This window comes from Megascapheus bottae, chromosome 25 (genome assembly GCF_031878675.1).
Source record: "Megascapheus bottae isolate mThoBot1 chromosome 25, mThoBot2.hap1, whole genome shotgun sequence".
Taxonomy (NCBI): Eukaryota; Metazoa; Chordata; class Mammalia; order Rodentia; family Geomyidae; genus Megascapheus; species Megascapheus bottae.
The window spans coordinates 9,032,229-9,052,639 of NC_143533.1; the positions used below are offsets into that span (position 1 = coordinate 9,032,229).

The 20,411-nt window shown below is 43.0% G+C and overlaps 2 protein-coding genes across 3 annotated transcripts in view; both read left to right on the plus strand.

Annotated features, from left to right (window-relative positions):
- Positions 1-6,329, plus strand: part of Clpx (caseinolytic mitochondrial matrix peptidase chaperone subunit X) — a 39,619-nt gene extending 33,290 nt beyond the window's left edge. Inside the window, exons 12-14 of the mRNA XM_090358183.1 lie at positions 1,102-1,194; positions 2,790-2,896; positions 4,711-6,329. Of these exons, the coding sequence (XP_090214309.1) occupies positions 1,102-1,194; positions 2,790-2,896; positions 4,711-4,801 (291 nt within the window). The 3' untranslated portion in view covers positions 4,802-6,329. The remainder of the gene's footprint in view (positions 1-1,101; positions 1,195-2,789; positions 2,897-4,710) is intronic.
- Positions 6,330-8,301: 1,972 nt separating this feature from the next.
- Positions 8,302-15,172, plus strand: Pdcd7 (programmed cell death 7). Of its 2 annotated transcripts, XM_090358186.1 has the most exons (5): positions 8,302-9,209; positions 11,338-11,476; positions 12,886-13,122; positions 13,603-13,690; positions 14,551-14,771. In XM_090358186.1, exons 1-5 carry the CDS (start codon positions 8,349-8,351, stop codon positions 14,672-14,674), a joined length of 1,449 nt encoding a protein of 482 aa, XP_090214312.1. In that variant the 5' UTR covers positions 8,302-8,348; the 3' UTR covers positions 14,675-14,771. The 2 variants fall into 2 exon arrangements, with proteins under 2 accessions (XP_090214312.1, XP_090214311.1); XM_090358185.1 differs by lacking the exon at positions 13,603-13,690 and having other exon boundaries at positions 14,551-15,172.
- Positions 15,173-20,411: the final 5,239 nt, after the last annotated feature.

Consider the following 20,411-nt stretch of genomic DNA (forward strand, 5'->3'; position numbering starts at 1 on the left):
GAGCTCAGGGCCTGAGCAATGTCCTTGGACTTTCTCAAGGCTAGAGCTCTACCACTTGAGCCTCAGCACCACTTCTGGCTTTTTTTTTCCTATGTATGTGCTACCAAGGAATCGAACCCTGGTCTTCCGTGCATGCTAGGCAAGCACTTTAACCACTAGGCCAAACTCCCGGCCCCTAAATGACGTTTTATTAGCTCCCACATCCCCGTCCTTGTGAACACATCCAAACAGCACATTTGGGTTTTATGACCTTAGCATCTTCAAATAATCAGTTTCCTTCTCTCTGTTGCCACTACTCATTATTCATCTTATCATTTTTCACCTCAGCCCCATGCATTTTGTTCCTAATAGGTTTCTCTGTCTCAAGTCTGTGACTACCACCACCCAAAATACTACCTTCCTTACCTTCACAGTGAATCACATTTTAGTATCAAGCATATATTAAGTTCTAAATGATTATTAAATATGTGTACACAGGCTGATTCTTACTTTCTTGCTTCAAAGCCTTCAGTGGCTCTGAGTCTTACTTAGATAATCGCATCGCTGGTGCTGGGTGCCGGGCGTGCACTGGGCTGTTAGTATAAGCAAGAGAAGTCCACCTCAACCCAGAGCTTCTCTTCAAAGGCTGTGAACAAACTCATGATTCACAACACTGATGCTGCCATGGCTTCACTAATAGAAAATAAATAAATAAATGAAAAGAAGTGCTCTTTGAAGGCAGGGTTCTAAAACAGCTAAAGAGATAATTACCTTACTATTTGAACACTACTGTTTGGAAATTTATAGTAATTAAGAGAGGCTTATCAGATGTTTTACCTTTGTTGTACCAGATGAGTGGTACTCTGTCTGCACAGGAGGATAGGGTAGGATTGGACAAGAAACAGATGCTGACTTTACCTGTGTGTCAAGGATCACTGAATCGCTTTACTTTAGCCCTCTGAACTTACTAATCTGTGAGGGTTTTTTTCCCCGTTTTAATTGCAAAACTATATTTCTAAGAAGTGTACTAATGATGACAGGTAGCTATAGTTAGTAAATGTTGTATGATTAAGGGAAAATATCATCAGGCATCATCTGAATGTCTTTTCAATCTCTTTGTAGTGTGAACTGAATGTTACAGAGGATGCTTTGAAAGCCATAGCTAAATTGGCACTAGAACGAAAAACAGGTGCACGAGGCCTTCGGTCCATAATGGTAAGTTGGCATTACTGTTTAAAAAAAAACAACACAAGGGTTGGGGGTTTGGCCTAGTGGTAGAGTGCTTGCCTAGCATGAATGAAGACCGGGTTCTATTCCTCAGTACCACAAACATAGAAAAAGCTGGAATTGATGCTGTGATGTGGCTCAAGTGGTAGAGCCCAAGGACATTGCTCAGGCCCTGAGTTCAAACTCCAGGACTGGCTAAATAAATAAAAATTTTAAATGGGGGGGGGGTGTTTCAGCAGTAGGTGAAGGGATTTCATTATAACATTTCCACACATGTATACAATGTATTCCAATCAATCTTTCCCCAGAAGTAGGGTATTTCTTGGTGTGAGTTTTGAGACTAGTAAGTAAGCTTCCTTGATGATTTTATTTTGTCTTGTGCTGGTCCTGGGGCTTGAACTCAGGCTCTGGACCCTGTCCCTTAGCTTTTTGTGCTCAAGACTAGTGCTCTATCACTTGAGCCACAATTCCACTTCTGGCTTTTTTTGGTGATTAATTGGAAATAAGAGTCTCACCTGCTTTCCTGCCTGGGCTGGCTTTGAACTGTGATCATCAGACTTCAGACTAGAATTACAGGCATGAGCCACCAGTACCTGACCCTGTTATTCTTTTAGAAATATATGAGGAAAATTGGCTCAAAGCTTTTAAATTTTTATTTATTTATTTATTTATTGTGGGTCATGGGGCTTTAACTTGGCGTGGGTACTGTCCCTGAGCTCTTCAACTCAAGGCTACTGCCCTCCCCTTGCGCCAAGCCCCAATTTATTTTGCCAGTCCCAGGCTTGAGCTCAGGGCCTGAGCACTGTCTTTGGGCTTTCCTTAAGGCTAGAGCTCTACCACTTGAGCCACAGCACCACTTCTGGCTTTTTTTCTATGTATATGGTATCAAGGAATCAAACCTGGGTCTTCGTGCATGTTAGGCAAGCACTCTTACCAGTAAGCCAAACTCCCAGCCCTCTTTTTTTTTTTTCTTTAGAAATTTTGTATCTAGGATTTGTGGATAAGTGGTAAGAATGTGCTTAGCATACATTAGAACATGAGTTCAATTCTCAGCACCAAATAACAAAATCAAAAACAAAAAGAAACTTTAGGGGACACAAACATAATAGATTAATGAGAAGAGAAAATAATGATCATTGGAAGGAAAACAGGAGGCAGTTAGTTCTACATGGGATTTGGGCTAAGTCTAGAGCCCTTTCTTAGATTATGTGGGAACCCTATGATTGCCACCTGGAGATTTGGCTTGTGGTTATTTTTGTTTGCTTGTTTTTGTTTTTGTCTGTTATGGGACTTGAACTCTAGGCCTGGGCATTATCCTTGAGCTCTTCAACTTTGAGCCACAGCCACGCTTCCCATTTTCTAGTGGTTAATTGGGGATAAGAGTCTCTTGTTCTCTAGTGCACTAGCTGGCTTTGAATCTCGATCCTCAGATCTCAGCCTCCTGAATAGCTAAGATTACAGGCGTGAGCCACCACACCCAGTCTGGTTCAATATTTCTTTGATGAATATGTTTTCGTGGCCTATAGGGATTTATTTTGAATTGAATCTGTTTCCCATGTTAATCATTATTTTTATCTTTTTAGGAAAAGCTGTTACTAGAACCAATGTTTGAAGTTCCCAATTCTGATATTGTATGTGTGGAAGTTGACAAAGACGTAGTAGAAGGAAAAAAGGAACCAGGATATATTCGGTAAAGTGTATTTCTAGCAAGAACAGATCAAAATTTTAAGATCCTTATTGCTTATTAATAGAGTTTCCTGGCCTGTCATTTTCAAGATTACATAATAATTCTAATATTGCAAGGAAAGTAATAATTGCATGAATTTGCTTTTTAAAAAAATCTACTTTGGGTTTATAAAATAAGGTTTTGTGAGTCTTTCTGGAAAGTGATCTTCAAAACTAGCCTCCACTTTTTCTCCCCTAAAGTGTTAAAGGAGACAGAAAAGCAGTCAGAATAAGAGATTAAGCTGAACACCTATGATTCATACCTGTAATTCTAGCTACTCGGTAGGCTTTGACCTAGAGAATCATAATCCAAAACCTCAGCAGAAAAGTTTTCAAGACAACCATCTCTAGTTAACCACCAAAATGCCAGAGTAAAGGCATAGCTCAAGTGGTAGGATGTCAGCTATAAGCAATCAACACACACACACACACACACACACACACACACACACACACACACAATTAAAAGATTAAAATAAACTTTACTGCTAATTTTCTGATGGCTATTTTTTTTTTTTGTTCGTCATGGGGCTTGAACTCTGGGCCTGGACACTGTCCCTGAGCTCTTCAGCTCAAGGCTACCACCCTACCCTTGAGCCAAGCTCTACTTCCCATTTTCTAGAGGTTAATTGGAGATAAGAATCTCAGATCCATGGCCAGGAGTTTGGCCTAGTGGTTAAAGTGCTTGCCTAGCATGCATGAAGACCCGGGTTCGATTCCTTGGTACCACATACATAGAAAAAAGCCGGAAGTGGTGCTGAGGCTCAAGTGGTAGAGCTCTAGCCTTGAGAAAGTCCAAGGACAGTGCTCAGGCCCTGAGCTCAAGCCCAGGACTGGCAAAAAAAAAAATCTCAGATCCTTTTGTGCCCGGGCTGGCTTAGAACCTTGATCCTCAGATCTCAGCCTCCTGAGTAGCTAGGATTACAGGCATTAGCCACCACACCCAGCTTGATGGCTAATTTTCTGATGCTATTTTTTTTCATGGCTTTCCAAACCATTTTCATTATTTTTTTCCTCTCAGTAGTAACATACTAGCTAACAAATTCCACCTATCTTCCATTGCTTTGCTTATCTAATCTTGGGCTCAGCAGACTTTCATAAAGAGCTACATAAAAATATCTTGGGGTCATGTGGTCTATTTCAGCTACTTAAGACTTCTTCATGGCACAAAAGCAGCTACAGAAAATATGTAGGGAGATGAGCTGTCATCAGCATTCATAAAAACAGAAGACTAAAAAAAGACTATAAATAAATAAATAAATAACAGAAGACTGAATTTGGTTTCTTTTATTTTCCCCTCATTGTGGGACTTGAACTCTGGGCCTGGGCATTGTCCCTGAGCTCTTCAGCTCAAGGCTACCACCCTTCCCCTTGAGCCACAGTACCACATCAGTTTTCTGGTGGTTAATTAGAGATAAAAACTTTAGTGTGGGGTTGGAGGTTGGCTTTGAACTGTGATCCTCAGATCTTAGCCTCCTGAGTAGCTGGGATTACAGGCATGAGCCACCAGGCCTGGCTTGAATTTGGTTTCTAAATTATTGTTTATTAGAAAAATAAATGATTAGGGAAAACGTTAAGAAATGTACCTGTAACACTTTTCTGTAATTCTTTATGTTTTATCACTACATAATCTGAATATTAAAAATCACCTTAATATTCCTGATTTTTGTGTATGTTTTGGCTAAGGAAGGGATTAGTTTACTATTTGAATGTAGAAACTGTGTTTGCTTCTCATTTTTCTTTAAGAAACAAACAAATATGAAACACTTTTCATTGTAGAACTCCAGCGAAAGAATCACCTGAAGAGGAGTATGACTCTGGAGTTGAGGAAGATGGCTGGCCTCGCCAAGCAGATGCTGCAAACAGCTAAACTGTCAGACTCCTGTCCTGTATATAAAGCTTTTGCTTCTTTTGTTTAGGATCATACCTGTTTCTACAGTCTGACATTAAAGGCATTGAATCTATCTCGGATATCATACATGGTCAGAAGCCTTTAGGATAAGAATAAGATCATGTATAGTATAACATCATATTGATTTATACAGAAGACATTACGTGGACTTGAATGACAACAATGTTTAGAGATAAAATATACATTATCTTGGTTCAGTTTTTTTTTTTAATACGCGTTATCAAAATTCTTAGGAGTTCTTTAAGCAATGCAGATATTGCAATAACTGTGGGTTTTACAATAATGTTACTCTACAACTGGGAAAATAAATTCTTTAAAATTAAATATTGAGATGCCATTCTTCAGTGCTATGTTTTTCTACCCATATTAATTTCCTGAAACTATTTAGATTTTTTATTTGTCTTAAAAATGGGACCAGGAAGTTCCATATTTAGACATTTTTTGGCAAAATACCCTGAACCATATTTTGATTATTTGCTTACCTATATTCTTAAGTCTTTTGGTAAAGGCATGACACTAACTTCCTAAAAAAGCCATTCTCTTGATGACTTAGTCTGATTTATTTACCAACTTTGAGCCATTCTGAGTACCATAGGTGAGTAGATGGACTTAAAAAATCTGATTAAAATCTTCAGGAAAAAAGACTAAACAACAAATTTAATAGCAAGAGCCATGTGCAGAACTAGATAAAATATCCTAATAGCATGCGCTTTTCCTAAAGTATTAAATTTGGTTTTTGTTTTGTATTGGTGCTAGACATCTGTCTAATCCTTTGGCTCCATAGAACATTAAAGAAAATCCATTTTACTACCAGCCAAAGAGAATGGATGTGTTCACACTAACATAAATTATTCATCTTCATCACATTGCAAAAGTAAAAATGGGGGGTAGACTTAAAATTGTAACATCTGATTCCATAAAAATGATTGGGAGATCCTTTAAGCATTTCGCTTTCCTTCTATAATACAAGTTTCTACATTAAGCTCAATCAGTCTTGCTTGAAATTGTTTAAATCAGAATATCTTCATGTATTTTATTTTTTTCTTTTGGAGTCTTGAGCTTTGCTTTAGCCCACTTTATAAACCCTTAAGCTACTAAGAAATTCTAAATCTTGTTGAAGACTTGGGCTTTTTGTGATAGACTAAAATGGCTGGGGTAGGGCCAGAAATTTCCTTGTGCAGTGTTTAAGGCTAACTACTATAGTAGCTCTCTCTAGTAATGGTTCAAGTTTTCCTCATGAGACCTTTCAGAATATTACTTTATTCTCATAGCATCATTTTCCTTTTTGTAGAGTGAAGATTGGAGTAGTTTCTAAATAAAGAGCAATCTTTCAAAAACAGACTGGGAGACATTTTAGTCCTAACTACATTTGGTTTTAGAAGTTGTTAAGAAAGCCTAACTGATGTTTTTAAATCAAACACAACTGAATATAACTACAATTTGTATCTTGGAACTTAACGTTTGAATAAAACAAAGCTAAATGAAAGCTGTTGTGGTAGTGTGTCCATACTGTAACCACCAGTAGCACTGTGCCTGACAGTAGCTGGGCCAGCCAGAGTGGAGCCAGACAGTGACTTAAACAAGTAGCTTTATTCTAGGAATTGGTTACTCCTTGGTACTTTTGTATTCCTCTCATAAGTGCTCCTAGTTGTAGATTCTACAGGTGTTATTAAAATTATATTAACTATCTTACACAGAACTTGATACTAGGGACATAGGCCACACTTTGTGTGTGTGTGTGTGTGTGTGTGTGTGTCATGGAGCTTGAACTCTGGGCCTGGACACTGTCACTGAGCTCTTCAGCCATTCAGTATACCTTCAGCTGGCTTCAGAGCCAAATTGTCTTCAGGTTGAATAGGGAGGACTAGGGCTATGGCTTGAGAGAGGTATGTGTAATGAAAACACAGATGAGCTAGTGGCTTTTGTCTCTAGATATTTTATTACTGGAACAAAGTTATGTGGTCTCCTGAGTTTTTGGCTGCTTTTAAGATGAGAGTCTGTTTGAAGACAGTTTGTGTTCCACCCAAAAGGGTTATCATTGAATTTTTTGCAAACTGATGATTGCAAAGGAACTGCAGTAGAAAATGGAAGGAAACAGATAACCCAAATTGATGGACTTCTAGTGACAGGACTCAGCAAACATATCTTTTAAGTTCAGGTACTCTTTCCAGAGCTTCTACACTAAGGGAAAAAAAAAAAGTGTGTGTGTCTGTGTGTGTCTATGTGAACTGTCTCAGCTAGTGTATGTGTGTATGGCCCAGTCCTGGGGCCTGAACTTAGGGCCTTCATGCTCTCACTTTTCTTTTGTTCTCATCAAGGCTGTGAGGTGGGAGCCACCTAGAGCCCAGCTTATTACTAGCTTCTTCAGGGCCTTTTGATAGGAAGAGAGGTTGAATTTTGTACTTTTTTTTCTTCCTGCCTCTGTTGGGGAAGCCACGTGGTTTTTGTTCTTGATGCTATTCGTGTACTGTTTTACATTAGGACTGGCATATGCAAAGATACAGGATACTACAATTTATATATCCCCAAGATCACCAGGCTCAACTGGTTTCTGAGTTCCATAAATACTGGCAACTAGCCATCCTGCTATTTGGTAGACTGGCTGTTACCATCTGAACTCCTGTTTTGCCTTCAGATTTGAATTGAAGCTTTCAATTTTTTTTTTTTTGTATTTTATTGTCGGGATAATGGGTTACAGTTACATACGTCAGGTAATGGGTGCATTACTTCTCGAGCCTTGTGAAGCTTTAAATTCTTTTTTTCTTTTGTGGGTCATGGGTCTTGAACTCTGGGCCTGGGCGCTGTCCCTGAGCTCTTCAGAGCTCAAGGCTACGCCCTACCCCTGAACCACAGCCCCACTTCCCATTTTCTAGTGATTAATTGAAGGAAAGAGTCCCCCATTCTTTAGTGCCCGGGCTGGCTTTGAACCGCGATCCTCAGATCTTCCTGAATAGCTGGGATTACAGGCGTGAGCCACCATGCCCGGCTCTGAAGCTTTGAATTCTTAAACCATCTTTGCTCTCAACCTCTTTAAGTCAAGTCTTTGCCCCTGCTTCTATCTGATTTCCTGATTAATGTGGTGCGTGTGTGTATCATGGATCTTGAACTCAGGGCCTGCGCTGTCTGTAGGTTAGCACTCTGCCATTTAAGCCACAGCTCCCCGTCTGTTGTTCAACTGGGGGTTGGCGTCTCACAGACTTTCCTGCCTGGGCCGGCTTTGAGCCGTGGTCCTCACATCGCAGCCTCCCGAGTGGCTAGGGTTTCCTCAAGGCGCCAGTAGTCCCAGGAGGAAGAGACGATTCCACGCGTCCAACGCTCACTTCAGGACTAAAGAACTGAAGGGTCAACCAATGCCCGCTCGGGGTTGCACTTCCGGGTGTGACGTCACGCCCCGCGCGGCTTCCTGTGCGTCCGCACGGTCGTCGCACGCCCTGGCGCGTCACTTCTGCCCAGACGTCCGTCAGGAGACGGCTGGCGTTTCGGTTCCTTCAGCAGCGCTGTGGACATGGCCCTGCCGCCCTTCTTCGCCCCGGGACGTCCGGGTCCGCCGCCCCCTCAGCCACCTCCTCCGTCTCCCTTCGGCTGCCCGCCACCACCGCTTCCCTCCCCGGCTTTCCCGCCTCCTCTTCCTCAGCGGCCTGGCCCTTTTCCGGGGGCCTCCGCCCCCTTCCTCCAGCCTCCACTGACTCTGCAGTCCCGGGGCCCCGCAGAGGCCTCCCGTGGCGGCGGCGGCGCCTTCTACCCGGTGCCGCCGCCGCCGCTACCTCCGCCGCCGCCCCAGTGTCGGCCCTTCCCGGGGACCGACGCCGGCGAGCGTCCGCGGCCGCCGCCTCCAGGCCCGGGGCCGCCTTGGAGCCCTCGCTGGGTTGAGGGGCCGCCGCCACCCGACGTGCTCGGGGACGCGGCCCTGCAGCGCCTGCGGGACCGGCAGTGGGTGGAGGCGGTGTTCGGGAACCCCCGGCGGGCGGGCTGCCCCGGACCCCCGCGCGCGCTCCCCGGGCCCAGCCTGGGCGAAGTGCGTGCGCGGTTGCGCGGAGCTCTGCGTCTGGTACGGCGGCTGCGGGACCTGGCGCAGGCCTTACGCGAGGCCGAGGCTGATGGTGAGGCCTGGGCCCGGCTGCACTCTCAGGCCGCACCGTTGCGCGCCGAACTAGCCGAGCGCCTGCAGCCGCTGTCTCAGGCCGCCTACGTGGGCGAGGCGCGGCGGAGGCTGGAGAGGGTCCGGCGCCGGCGGCTGCGGCTTCGTGAGAGAGCTCGGGAACGTGAGGCCGAGCGGGAAGCTGAGGCTGCACGGGCAGCGGATCGCGAAATAGAGATAGACCGCTGGAGGGTCAAGTGCGTCCAGGAGGTGGAGGAGAAGAAGCGGGTGAGAGCAGCGACGACGCTCTGGACGTCGGGGTGGGGATGGTTGGAAGCTGAAGCAGCGTGAGGCTTTAGAGGACTGGATGGCTATATAATTAGTGATACACAGAAAGCAAAAGCTCTGTGTTAGCCTTGATCACAAAGGCTCAGGCTCCAGGACCTATACACACACACAAACGTGTGCATGAAGTAAAAAGCTCTGGATGTACTGTGGAGTCCTGTAAGAAATAATTACGCAAATAAGATTGACCATTATGTTGCTAGGAAGACAGGACTCATCCTGCCCTCTATACAAAATATTGGGAACTTGGTGCTCTGTCTCAAGCAACCTAAACCCTAAGTGGCTAAAGGAGCAAAAGTGATTCACAAGATGAATTTGTTACTGTAAGCCATATAGCCTACAAGATCAGCAATACCCTTTGGGAAGATTGATTTTCATACATGAGATCTTGAACCTTTATAACAACCCTGAGAAATAGGAATTATTCAGTTATCAGATCAGGGTATAGCAAGGTTAACTTGCCAACAATCACACAACCACTTCACTAGTTGTACTTCTGACTTAAACCCATGGTGTCTGATTTCAGATTCTGTCTAGGGACTCTGACTTGGGGCCCCTCTCAGAATAGTTTTGCAACTTTCTGTTACAGGATTTTTGTGGAGGAGGGTCTGTTGTGGGACTTGGAACTCTGGGCCTGGGTGCTGTCTCTGAGCTCTTCAGCTCAAGACTACTGATAAACCACGCTGAGCCACAGCATCACTTCTGGCTTTCTGGTGGTTATGGATTGGGCGGGGAGTTTGGCCTAGTAGTAGAGTGCTTACCTGTCATGCATGAAGACCCAGGTTTGATGCTTTGGTACCACATACGCAGAAGCCAGAAGTGATGCTGTGGCTCAACCCACAGAGCGCTAACCTTAAGAAAGCCCAAGGAACAGTGCTGCAGCCCTGAGTTCAAAAGTTTTGTAGACGGTGGTGCCGGAGCTGGCTTTGAACTGCCAGCCTCAGATCTCAGCCTCCCGAGTAGCTAAGATTAGGATTACAGGCAATGAGCTACCAGCCAGGGATTGTTACTTTCTGGAATTCCTTTCGCTTTCAAATTAAAAAAAGTGAGCGCTCGTGGCTTACACAGGTAATACTAGCTACTCAGGAGGCTGACATATGAGAATTGCAATTCGAAGCCAGCCCAGCAGGAGAGCCTGTGAGATCCATCTCTTAATCACCAAAAAACCAGAAGTGGAGCTGTATTTTAAGTGGTAGAGTATTAGCCCTTGAAGGGGGGGGAAAAAAAGGCCCACCCCCTGAGCCCAAGCTTAAAGATTAGCCCCACCATCTCCTCACCCAGAAAAAGGCCATCCCAAACTCTAAGCAGGACCAGGGTGAAACTGGAAATTGGCAAAATATGTGTTTAAATGCCTCTGGAGTTTTCCTCAACCTTCATTCTCCACAGTCAAATAAGCAGCTTCTACTACCCAAGATACTGATAGAACTTCACTATGAAGTATGTTGATGTTGAACTTTGTCTTTGCATCTTTAGAAACATCAGTGGTTGGATCGGTAGTTTGACCTAGTGGTAGAGTTCTTGCCTAGCATGCATGAAGACCAGGTTCAATTCCTAGGTACCACATTCGTAGAAAAGCCTAAAGTAGTGCTGTGGCTCAGGTGGTAGAGCGTTAGTCTTGAGGAAAGCCTAAGGACAGTGCTCAGGCCCTGAGTTCAAGCCCCAGGAATGGCAGAAAAAGAAAAAAACAAACTCAGGGCCAGGAGTCTGACCTAGTGGTAGAGTGCTTGCCTAGCATGCACGAAGACCAGAGTTTAATTCCTCGGTACTACATACATAGAAAAAAGTCGATAGTGGTGCTATGGCTCAAGTGGTAGAGCTCTAGCCTTGAGAAAGCCCTGAGTTCAACCCCCTCCCCCCCAAAAAAAAGAGGACAAATGATAGTGTGAACACTGGAAGATAATCCCATAGTGGAGCCCTTCTATAGGAGAGTTGTGCCAGGGCTAGGAAATGGGGATCTAGAGAAAATAGAATCTGTCTTTGTGTTAACCTTGGGGCTGATCCTCTAAAGAGGAACTTCTGCTAGAAAGTCCATCCTAATAACAAGGTCTTATGGGCTCTTCTTACCCTCCAGGAGCAAGAACTCAAAGCTGCTGCTGATGGTGTCCTGTCAGAAGTAAGGAAAAAGCAAGCTGACACCAAAAGAATGGTAGACATTCTTCGAGCTCTGGAGAAATTGAGGAAACTAAGGAAAGAAGCTGCAGCAAGGAAGGGTAATTATATGGCTCCGCATTTTCACTTGATTCCTCCCTTTTTACCCTAGTGTCTCCCAAATATCTTTTAAGGAAAAATACTTAGATTTCTTTCTTTTTACTCTAGAGTAAGTAGGCTTGTCAGCAGTAGCTCAGATCTTTTGAAGCAGTTACAGTTGGGAAGAAAGGCCGGTGTGAGAACCCACTTCCTTTATTCCTAGCCTTGGCATCATGTATACTACTTTTATTTTGTAACAAAGTGAAAGCTTTCTTACTTTTCCCAAAAGTAAGACATATTCTTCGGATGCATTTCCCGTCTGAATTTTTGCCTTTTAGATAGATAGGAATGGTTGAATAGGTAGGGAATCTGTTCTGCATGTCACTTTTGGACTCTGAAGACCTCAGTGTTCTCCTGTTCCCTCTGGAGGATGCACCAGATACCCTAGTCAATTAACAAAGTCTTTCCACCAAAGTAGGTCCCAGTCATGATTGGATTTTGGACTTACCTCGTGGTGCTTTTCCATTTGCCTGTTTGAATCTTTGCTGCACTTGTCAGTCTGTTGATCTGGAGGCACTCAGTCCCACCTTAACCATTTTAAGATCCCATTGTCTTTCAAAACTAAAATACAGGGCCAGGAGTGTGGCCTAGTGGTAGAGTGCTTGCCTAGCATGCATGAAGCCCTGAATTTGATTCCTCAGTACTACATACACAGAAAAAGCCAGAAATGGTCCTGTGGCTCAAGGGTAGAGTGCTAGCCTTGAGAAAGCCTAAGGACCGTGCCAAGCCTAGTTCAAGCCTCAGGACCAGCAAAAAGAAAAAGTAAAAAGTATACAGTACAGAAAACAAGGAAGACTATAATTGTTGTCAGTGGATGATTTCATGCAAGAGCCATGGCTCAAGTATTAAAGCACCTGACTAGCAAGAAGGACAAGATCATAAATTCTAATCCCAGTAATACCAATGGGAAAAGTGCAAAATGTATGATTCGGTCCTTCATCTCATATCTAATTACACAAGTGATCTGAATGTATGCCTTGTGGGGTCTTAATTCACACTCATCCTGACTACTTCAAATATATCCTCTTCCCAGTCTACTCTGAAGGCTTCCATCTGCTTTCTAGTTTATGTACAAAATCATAGATCCTTGTGATCCATTCATGAAAAGCATTTCTGAGCATTTTACAAAAAGAGTCTTACAAGATGAAAGCTTAGCAAGGACTTGTTTTAGTGTAGCAGGTTAAAGGAGAGAGAAATGGAGACAGGAAACATGTCCTGCCCCTCCCCCACAAAACAAACAACAAACAACCTTGAAGATAGGATTTCCAGATTCTAAACAGGTTCATAGTTAAAGGCAGAACTTTGTATGTACTGGAACTGTGTCTGAAATAAGGAAAAGTTGTATCTGAAACACTGTTTCTTTTTCGCTCAGGGGTCTGTCCTCCAGTCTCAGCAGATGAAACCTTTGAGCATCACCTTCAGCGGCTGAGAAAACTTATTAAAAAACGCTCTGAGTTGTATGAAGCTGAAGAGAGAGCCCTCAGAGTTATGTTGGAGGGAGAACAAGAGGAAGAAAGAAAAAGAGAATTGGAAAAGAAACAGAGAAAAGAAAAGGAGAAAATGTTACTTCAACAACGTGAAATTGAGTATAAGCTATTTGGAGATCCAGGTAAGTTTCTCTATATGTAGTAGAGAAAAGGATTTTTTTGGGGGGTGGGGGCAGTCCTGGGCTTGAGCTCAGGGCCTGAGCACTGTCCTTGGACTTTCTCAAGGCTAGAGCTCCACCACTTGAGCCTCAGCACCATTTCTAACTTTTTTCTATGTATGTGGTACCGAGGAATTGAACCCGGGTTTTCGTGCGTGCTAGGCAAGCACTCTACCACTAGGCCAAACTCCCGGCCCCTTTTTTGACAGCTTTTTTTTTTTTTTTTATCATTAATCATTCATTCATTCTCATCTTCAACCAAGAATGGATGACAAATGACTTCTTCCAATTTGAGATGGGTAAACTGTAATGTGAAAGTCACGTCTACAGACGTCTACAGGATCAAACATGTTTGATCCTATTGTCATCACAGGCCCAGTCGCTGCCTTAAGAATGTTCTTCATAGCTCATGGCTGATGTAGTATTGTGTCTCTTCTCTTTCAGAAGAGTTCCCACTTGCTCACCTCTTGCAGCCTTTCCGACAGTATTATCTCCAGGCCGAGCACTCCTTGCCAGCGCTTATCCAAATAAGGTCAGAGGGCAAGGAAGTCCCTTATGGGTTTATATTGTTTCCAAATTTTGAGCCTTGTGTGTCCCATCTTTGGATCCAGATTTAAACAGTACTGTGAGAACACATGAACTGGGTCTCCAGGTCCAGTATCTCCTTCTTACTCTCTTCCTCTGTAAAATGTTAAGCTGTAACATCAGTTCCTTTCCTAAGTGTAGTCTTTTCAGAAATCAGTAGATGAAACAGGTTTTCCAAGCAGTTTGACTTTATTATTACGTAATAGCATTTTGTTGTTTTCTAGCCAAGTTGATTCATTAGTATTAACCTCATGGCTAAGTGCATATAATCCATGTCTGAGTAAAGCTTATATAATTCACATATTAGATAAGGCACATCACAGCTGTTACAGTAGCAACACTAGCTGGCACCTTAGCGGGACTCCTTGTATGTGAACATGTACACATTGGTACCCATGCTTCACTCAGCAGCCTTTTGCTAGCTTAGCTTGCTTGACTCTGCCTGGTGCTCTATCACTTGAGCTGTACCTTCAGCCTCATTTTTGGCTGTTTATTTGGGAGATGGAATGTGGCATACTTTTTGCCTGGGTTGGCTTCACACTGTAGTCTACCAGGTCTCAGCCTTATGAGTAAAATTACAGGTTTGAGCCACTAACACGTAGCAGTTTTTTATTAGGACATTGAAGGGCCATCTTAAAAACGGTGAAATCATCAGTAAAGAAACACAAAGAATAGAAAACTCAGTACTAAATAACTTTGTGTATAATACCTGGAAATCAGTTACGGAGTAAATTAGAAATAAAGTTGCTGAACATCTTCCTTGGAAAAATAGAAATAAACAGTTGTTCTATACTTTTTTTTGTTAAGGCATGATTGGGATCAGTACCTGGTACCATCTGATCACCCGAAAGGCAACTCTGTTCCCCAAGGATGGGTCCTTCCCCCTCTCCCCAGCAACGATGTATGGGCAACCGCCATTAAGCTGCATTAAGGAAGATGCTCCAGGAGTGTGTGTGGTCCAGCCAACGCGCCTTGCAGCTCTTATCAGTAATGCCGCCGTGTCATGCTGTGGACCACAACGTTCATGTTCTCGCCTGAAGTTAAACTTTGTTTCTGTGCCCTGTCCTCACCGGAGGTGCCTCTTGAATCAGGACATTAATACAGTTCTTCAGCAAAGGGCCAAGGTGAACTGAGGTTTTATCACAGGCAGTAGCCTTCGTTTTCCTTAGCTTCCTTGTACGATGATGGTAAGTGCATTCAACATACTCAGTTCCTGTGGGTATGTGTTGAGGAGCAGGCAAGCTTCATGCAAAACCTCCTTTCTTTCCACTCAGACCCTCCAACTCCCAAAAGTGAAAGGGCAAAAATTTGATCTTCAGTTTTATTCATCCCAGTTTTGGTGCGATATTGGGAGGCTGGAGTTAGGAAGATGGCAGGGGCAGCTGGGGAGACTGCCACAGAAGATGACGCCTGGGCTTGTAGTCACGTGGAGCACCCATGCCCACGCTGGACAATGTGCTGCGCTGTTCCTCATGTTCCACTATCTCCAGGGATAGAAATTTAGTTCACTCAAACAGGAGCTGGTAACAGTAGAATTTTCTTAGGAACTGGAGTTTCCAGAAATATCTATGGAGTAAACATTGGGGGAAAAGCAAATGAATAAGAACATTTCATTTTTATATTCATTAGTATATGCTGTTGTGCTTGGGTGCGATCAGTCACATGTCAGCTCTTTTGAGTTTTGCCAATTATTTTGTTATTTAATTTTCAAAAACTAAAATAAATGTCATTTTATTTTTTTTACTTTGAGCGTTTGCCTCAATTTGTTGCCTTCCAAATCATAGAACATACTTCACTTTCACATTGCTGAGTCATTTTTACTCCAAAATTCAAGTGCAGTAAACAGACGTGAATCAAAACAGCAGACTGCAAAATTCAAACTCTGGATAAGCAAGAAAGGACACCATTAACTTTGGAAATGCTATGTTAGTTGGGAGCCCTGGGATTCAAGATAATAATGCCCCCCCCCTTTTTTTTTGTTTAAGCTTTTTGTTTTGGTCCTGGGGCTTTGAACTTGGGGATTGGGTGCTGTCCCTGAGCTCTTTTTTCTCAAAGCTAGCACTCTTACAGTTTGAGCCATGTTACTACTTCTGATTTTCTCATGGGCTAGCCTACTAGGGTTGGCTTTAAACCCAGATCCTCAGATCTCATCCTCCCGAATAGCTAGGATTACATGTATGAGGCACCAATACCTGTCACTAATGCCTTTTCTACTGTTGAATTTGTACTGCTTAATTTACGTATTGTGCCTTGCTGAGTTAATGAAATGAGAATCATCCTTTCCTAAAGTGTGCTTAGCTCACAAACCTTAAAGGCTGATAGGATTAACCTCACAGTGTGCTTTCCTCCACCATTCGCTGCCTGATAAGATGCTGAAAAAACAGAAATAACAAGATGAATCTTATAGGACTTAATGTCTAAACAGTCTTCCTCTGAGACCTCTGTGTTCATGGGAACAGGGAGTTTGATGTGACAGAACTTGGTAGGTGGGCCTTTAACGCTAGGTAGAGAAGAACCCATCTCTCAGGCTTCTGCAGGTTTTATCAAGTAAACATTTTTGTTTAGTTTTAATAAATTTTTTCCAAGTTTACTGCCTGTGTGATAGTGATAGCCACTGTTCTTTTAGCCCCAGGTTTAGGAAGAGTCGTAGAGTGTTCTAAGAATTCTATTTTGAAGTCGGTGAGTAGTGTCATTGTAAATATCTTGTGTGATCTTTTTTTAAAACTTCTGAAAATTTTCAAATATACCTCAAAGTAGAAGATGATAGCACACCATTTTTTTTTTCTGTATACCTATTATCTGCCGTCAAGTAACTATCAACTCAAGCAATTGTGTTTGTGTGTGTTCTCGTGTGTGTTTGCATGTGTTTTCGTGTGCACACCACTGCTAGGGCTTGAACTCTGGGCTGGTGAATTGGACATAAAGAGTCTCATAGAATTTCCTCCTTAGGCTGGCTTTGGACAATGATCCTCAGATGTCAGCCTCTAGGATTATAGGCATGAGCCACCAGTGGCTGAATAATTACTTGCTTATTTTCAAAACAATGAAGCTGGTCCCCTGTCATTCCCTACAGATGGCCAACCAGATTCGTGTGCAAGTACATGAACTTAGATCTAAATATTTTTCAACTCTTACCACTACTGGTTTTATCATTGGTGGCCAGTAGGAGTCTCTACTGTTCAGCACTTCCCATAAATTTCTGATCTAATTTTGTGTGCTACATTTGCTGTCCCAGAATTGGAATTAACCATTTTTTCTAATGCACCCTAACTCCTGGTTAGAGGAAAAGGAGATACCTTGCCTGATATGGGTGTTTATTGTGTGTGTGAGTATGTGTGTGTAGGTAATGGGGCTTAAACTTGGGATCTCATCATCTTGCTTAGCTCTTTTGTTCAGGCTGCCACTTCAAACATGCTTCCAATTCTGGCTTTTTGTGGTTAATTGGAGATACTAGTCTCAGAAACTTTCTTGCCTAGGATGGCTTTGAACCTTGATCCTCAGATCTGAGCTTCCTGAGTAACTAGGATGACAGGCATGAGCCACCATGCCCAGCTTGCCCTCTACCACTTTGAGCTACAGAACCACTTCTGGTTTTCTGATGATCAGTTGGAGATATAAAGACTCATGGACTTTCCTGCCTGGCCTGGCTTTGAACTGTGATCCTCAGATCTCAGCCTCCTGAGTAGCTAGAACTATAGGCATGAGCCACCAACATCCAGCTTTCAGCCCATTTTAGTTTTTGGGTTTTTTGGTTTTGGGGGGGGGGGTTCTTTAACGCGAGGCTTGGGCACTGTCCTTGGGCACTTTTTGCTCAAGGCTAGCGCTCTGCACTAGAACCATGGCGTCACTTCTGGCTTTTTCTGTGTATGTGGTACCAAGAAATTGAACCCAGGGCTTCATGCATGCTAGGTGAGTACTCTTATCACCTACGATCCTGGCCCTTCAACCCTTTTTAAGTCCTGTCTTTTTTACACTGCTACAAATATGAATGAAAGAAATAGAAATAAAACCATTCCACAACTAACTGGAAAACTAACGATCTATGTGTTCACTTATCATGTACTATATACAAGAATAATATTTTATTTCCTACAGAGGAGATCCTAGACACTGGAAAAATCCTAGAAGTATTTATCTTAAGGAATTAAGTAAACACAGAAAAGATTGAGAAAAAGAAAAAGATGAGCTAAATACTAATAGCGAGTCTCATAGACTTAAAGCCAAGGATTTGCTGTTCCAAACCAACCAATGTAATCATTTAAAATCTATTCATGCTTCTGTGTCCATGTGACTTTTGGAACAAGAAGCTTAGCTGGGCTTATACCATCTGTTGTAGAAGTTCACGTCTATGTGTTTTGTCCCCAGAGAAACCTCCTGGGAATTACAAGGTAAGTACAAAATAGATCTCATTCCATTTAAATAACTGTAACATAAAAGGAATATAAATACTAGGAGGTAACAGTAGTGACTTATTTTAGAGAGCAGGGATTAGCTATTTCCAACTAGGTTTTTTTTTTTTTTTTTAATGCTTAGAGCCAATAAATGATTCCCACAGAATGTACTGCTTATGTTGGTGAATCTCACAGTAGTTTCTGAATTACTAAACTGTTTCAAAGGATATCTTTCCCAGGCAGGTTCCATTTACCTTTTGGAATTGACTTGTTTTCTAACATTCTCTATCAGAGATTGAAGTCTTTGGGGGCAGGTAACATTACAGTGCAGTTCTTTCTCTCCACAGTCAGGATATTAGGATTTGAACTGTGCCTTTTGGGGAATATTTCTTTCTCATTTTCCAAGTTCTGCATTACATGCTGTGGATTCAAAGATGCGACCAGGATTCCTCCCTTCCCAGAATCTGAGTCTAAAGAAGTTAAATTAGTTTATGCAGTTAATGAAGTTAGCTCATGCAGATAATTTGTGATTGCTTATAACTGATAGTGTTACAAGGATAGGGACTTGCTCATTGATTTAGATTTCATTGTCCAAATATTGTAAAGCGTTTGTTGAAGCTAAACAAAATGCCAACTACTTCCTAACCTCACAGAGAATTCAATTTATAAGAAAAGTGTTAATCAAGCCAGACCCATTCCTGGGACCCCTCAGGTCTCCAGAGCTCCGCCTGCCACCTACTGAAGAGTCAGGACTCAGCCCAAAGCTCTAACTCTTCGTGAGCATGGGCTCCAATTACCCCTTCAGTCTTTGGGAAGGGAACTCATGACCTCCGGCTTGCTAGGAAGACCCTCCTGTGAGCCACACGCACAGTCCATTAGTTATTTACCAGTAGCATCCCATGTTTTCACCTAGGATGGCCTTGTACCTCTCATCTTTTACCTATGCCTCCTGAGTAGCGGGGGTGAACAGGCTTGCCTACCACACTGGGCATGTTAATTGAGATGGAATTTTTGCTGACTTTTTGCCCATACTGACTTTAATCTTTCCCTCCCAAGTAACTGGGATTATAAGTATGTACCACCATCCCCAGCTACCTTTTTAATTTTGCTGCAGACTTCTCAGCACAAACCATCTACTTAAGTGAAGTAGCTTATCACCTCCTCAATCCACCAGCTCAAGCTACTCCTCTGGAATCAGTGTCACCCTTTCCCTGTCCAAAGGCTGATTCCCACCCTCCAGGGGCCAGGTCAAACTCTTCTGTTTTCCAAAACTTTCCCCAAATCCCATAAAGCCTAGAGCACACGTCTTCCCAACGCATTCCTGGATCCAAGCTCTCCTGGACACCTAGTTACCTAATGAGCACCTCTCATGTGTGTTCAGCAAGATCATATCTAACACTGTTTCTTCATGATATTCCCAGAATCCCTAAACCCTTCATTTCCCCTAGAAGCAAGTAGGGCTGAACAGAGAATAGCTGTTGGGGTACAGATCTGGTTACAGGACGCTCTCTGCCTGCTAACTTCATACTTTAGTCTCAGCAGGATATGGTGGAGAATGAGAATAGTAAATCTGAAAATATTAAAACTTGCCCAGTTTCCTCTGTGTCTCCTATAATATCATTGTGCCTCGTAAGGATGACCTGATAGAGCAGATAATTTACTGAGTGCATCAGGACCTGCCTAGTCCTACCACATAAAAGTTGCCTGTCAGGAACTAATGACTTGTGCCTGTCATCCTAGCTACTCAGGAGGCTGAGATCTGAGGATCTTAGTTCAAAACCAGCCTGGGCAGGAAAGTCGTTAAGACTAATCTCTAATTATTAATCAGTGAATTAACCAGTAAATTAACCAGTAGCTCAAATGGTAGTGCACTAGTCTTGAGTGAGTGAAAAAAGCTAATGGACAGTGCCCAGGTCCTAAGTTCAAGTCCTAGTAATGGCCCCCAAAAAAAGTGTGTGTGGGGGGGCAGGGGAGGTGGAGAAAACAGTACCCAGGTTCTGAGTTCAAGCCCCACAGCCAGCAACAACACAAAAAGGAGCCTCCAGCTAATGTGCAGAGACTCTGGCACCTAGGGATAGACAAATCCTACACAGCACAGGAATACACAGAGAATGGACAGATGGGAGAATTAAGGGATTTACCACCCTGCACTCATTTGACCTGTGTACATTGAGTACCCACGTTTTTCCTGAGGCTTTCTCGTAGGAGATAGTATGACCGAACAGTGACCCCAGGCAGCAGAGCTTTGCGTCACCCTAGTAGGGGTGACAGATTATG

What these genes read in the sequence shown, in the direction of transcription:
- Pdcd7 (XM_090358185.1), top strand. Translation starts at nt 8,349, where the DNA reads ATGGCCCTGCCGCCCTTCTTCGCCCCGGGACGTCCGGGTCCGCCGCCC. An exon ending in AGGTGGAGGAGAAGAAGCGG is followed by an intron (nt 9,210 to 11,337) that starts GTGAGAGCAGCG and finishes CTTACCCTCCAG; the next exon opens with GAGCAAGAACTCAAAGCTGC. An exon ending in AGAAGCTGCAGCAAGGAAGG is followed by an intron (nt 11,477 to 12,885) that starts GTAATTATATGG and finishes TTTTTCGCTCAG; the next exon opens with GGGTCTGTCCTCCAGTCTCA.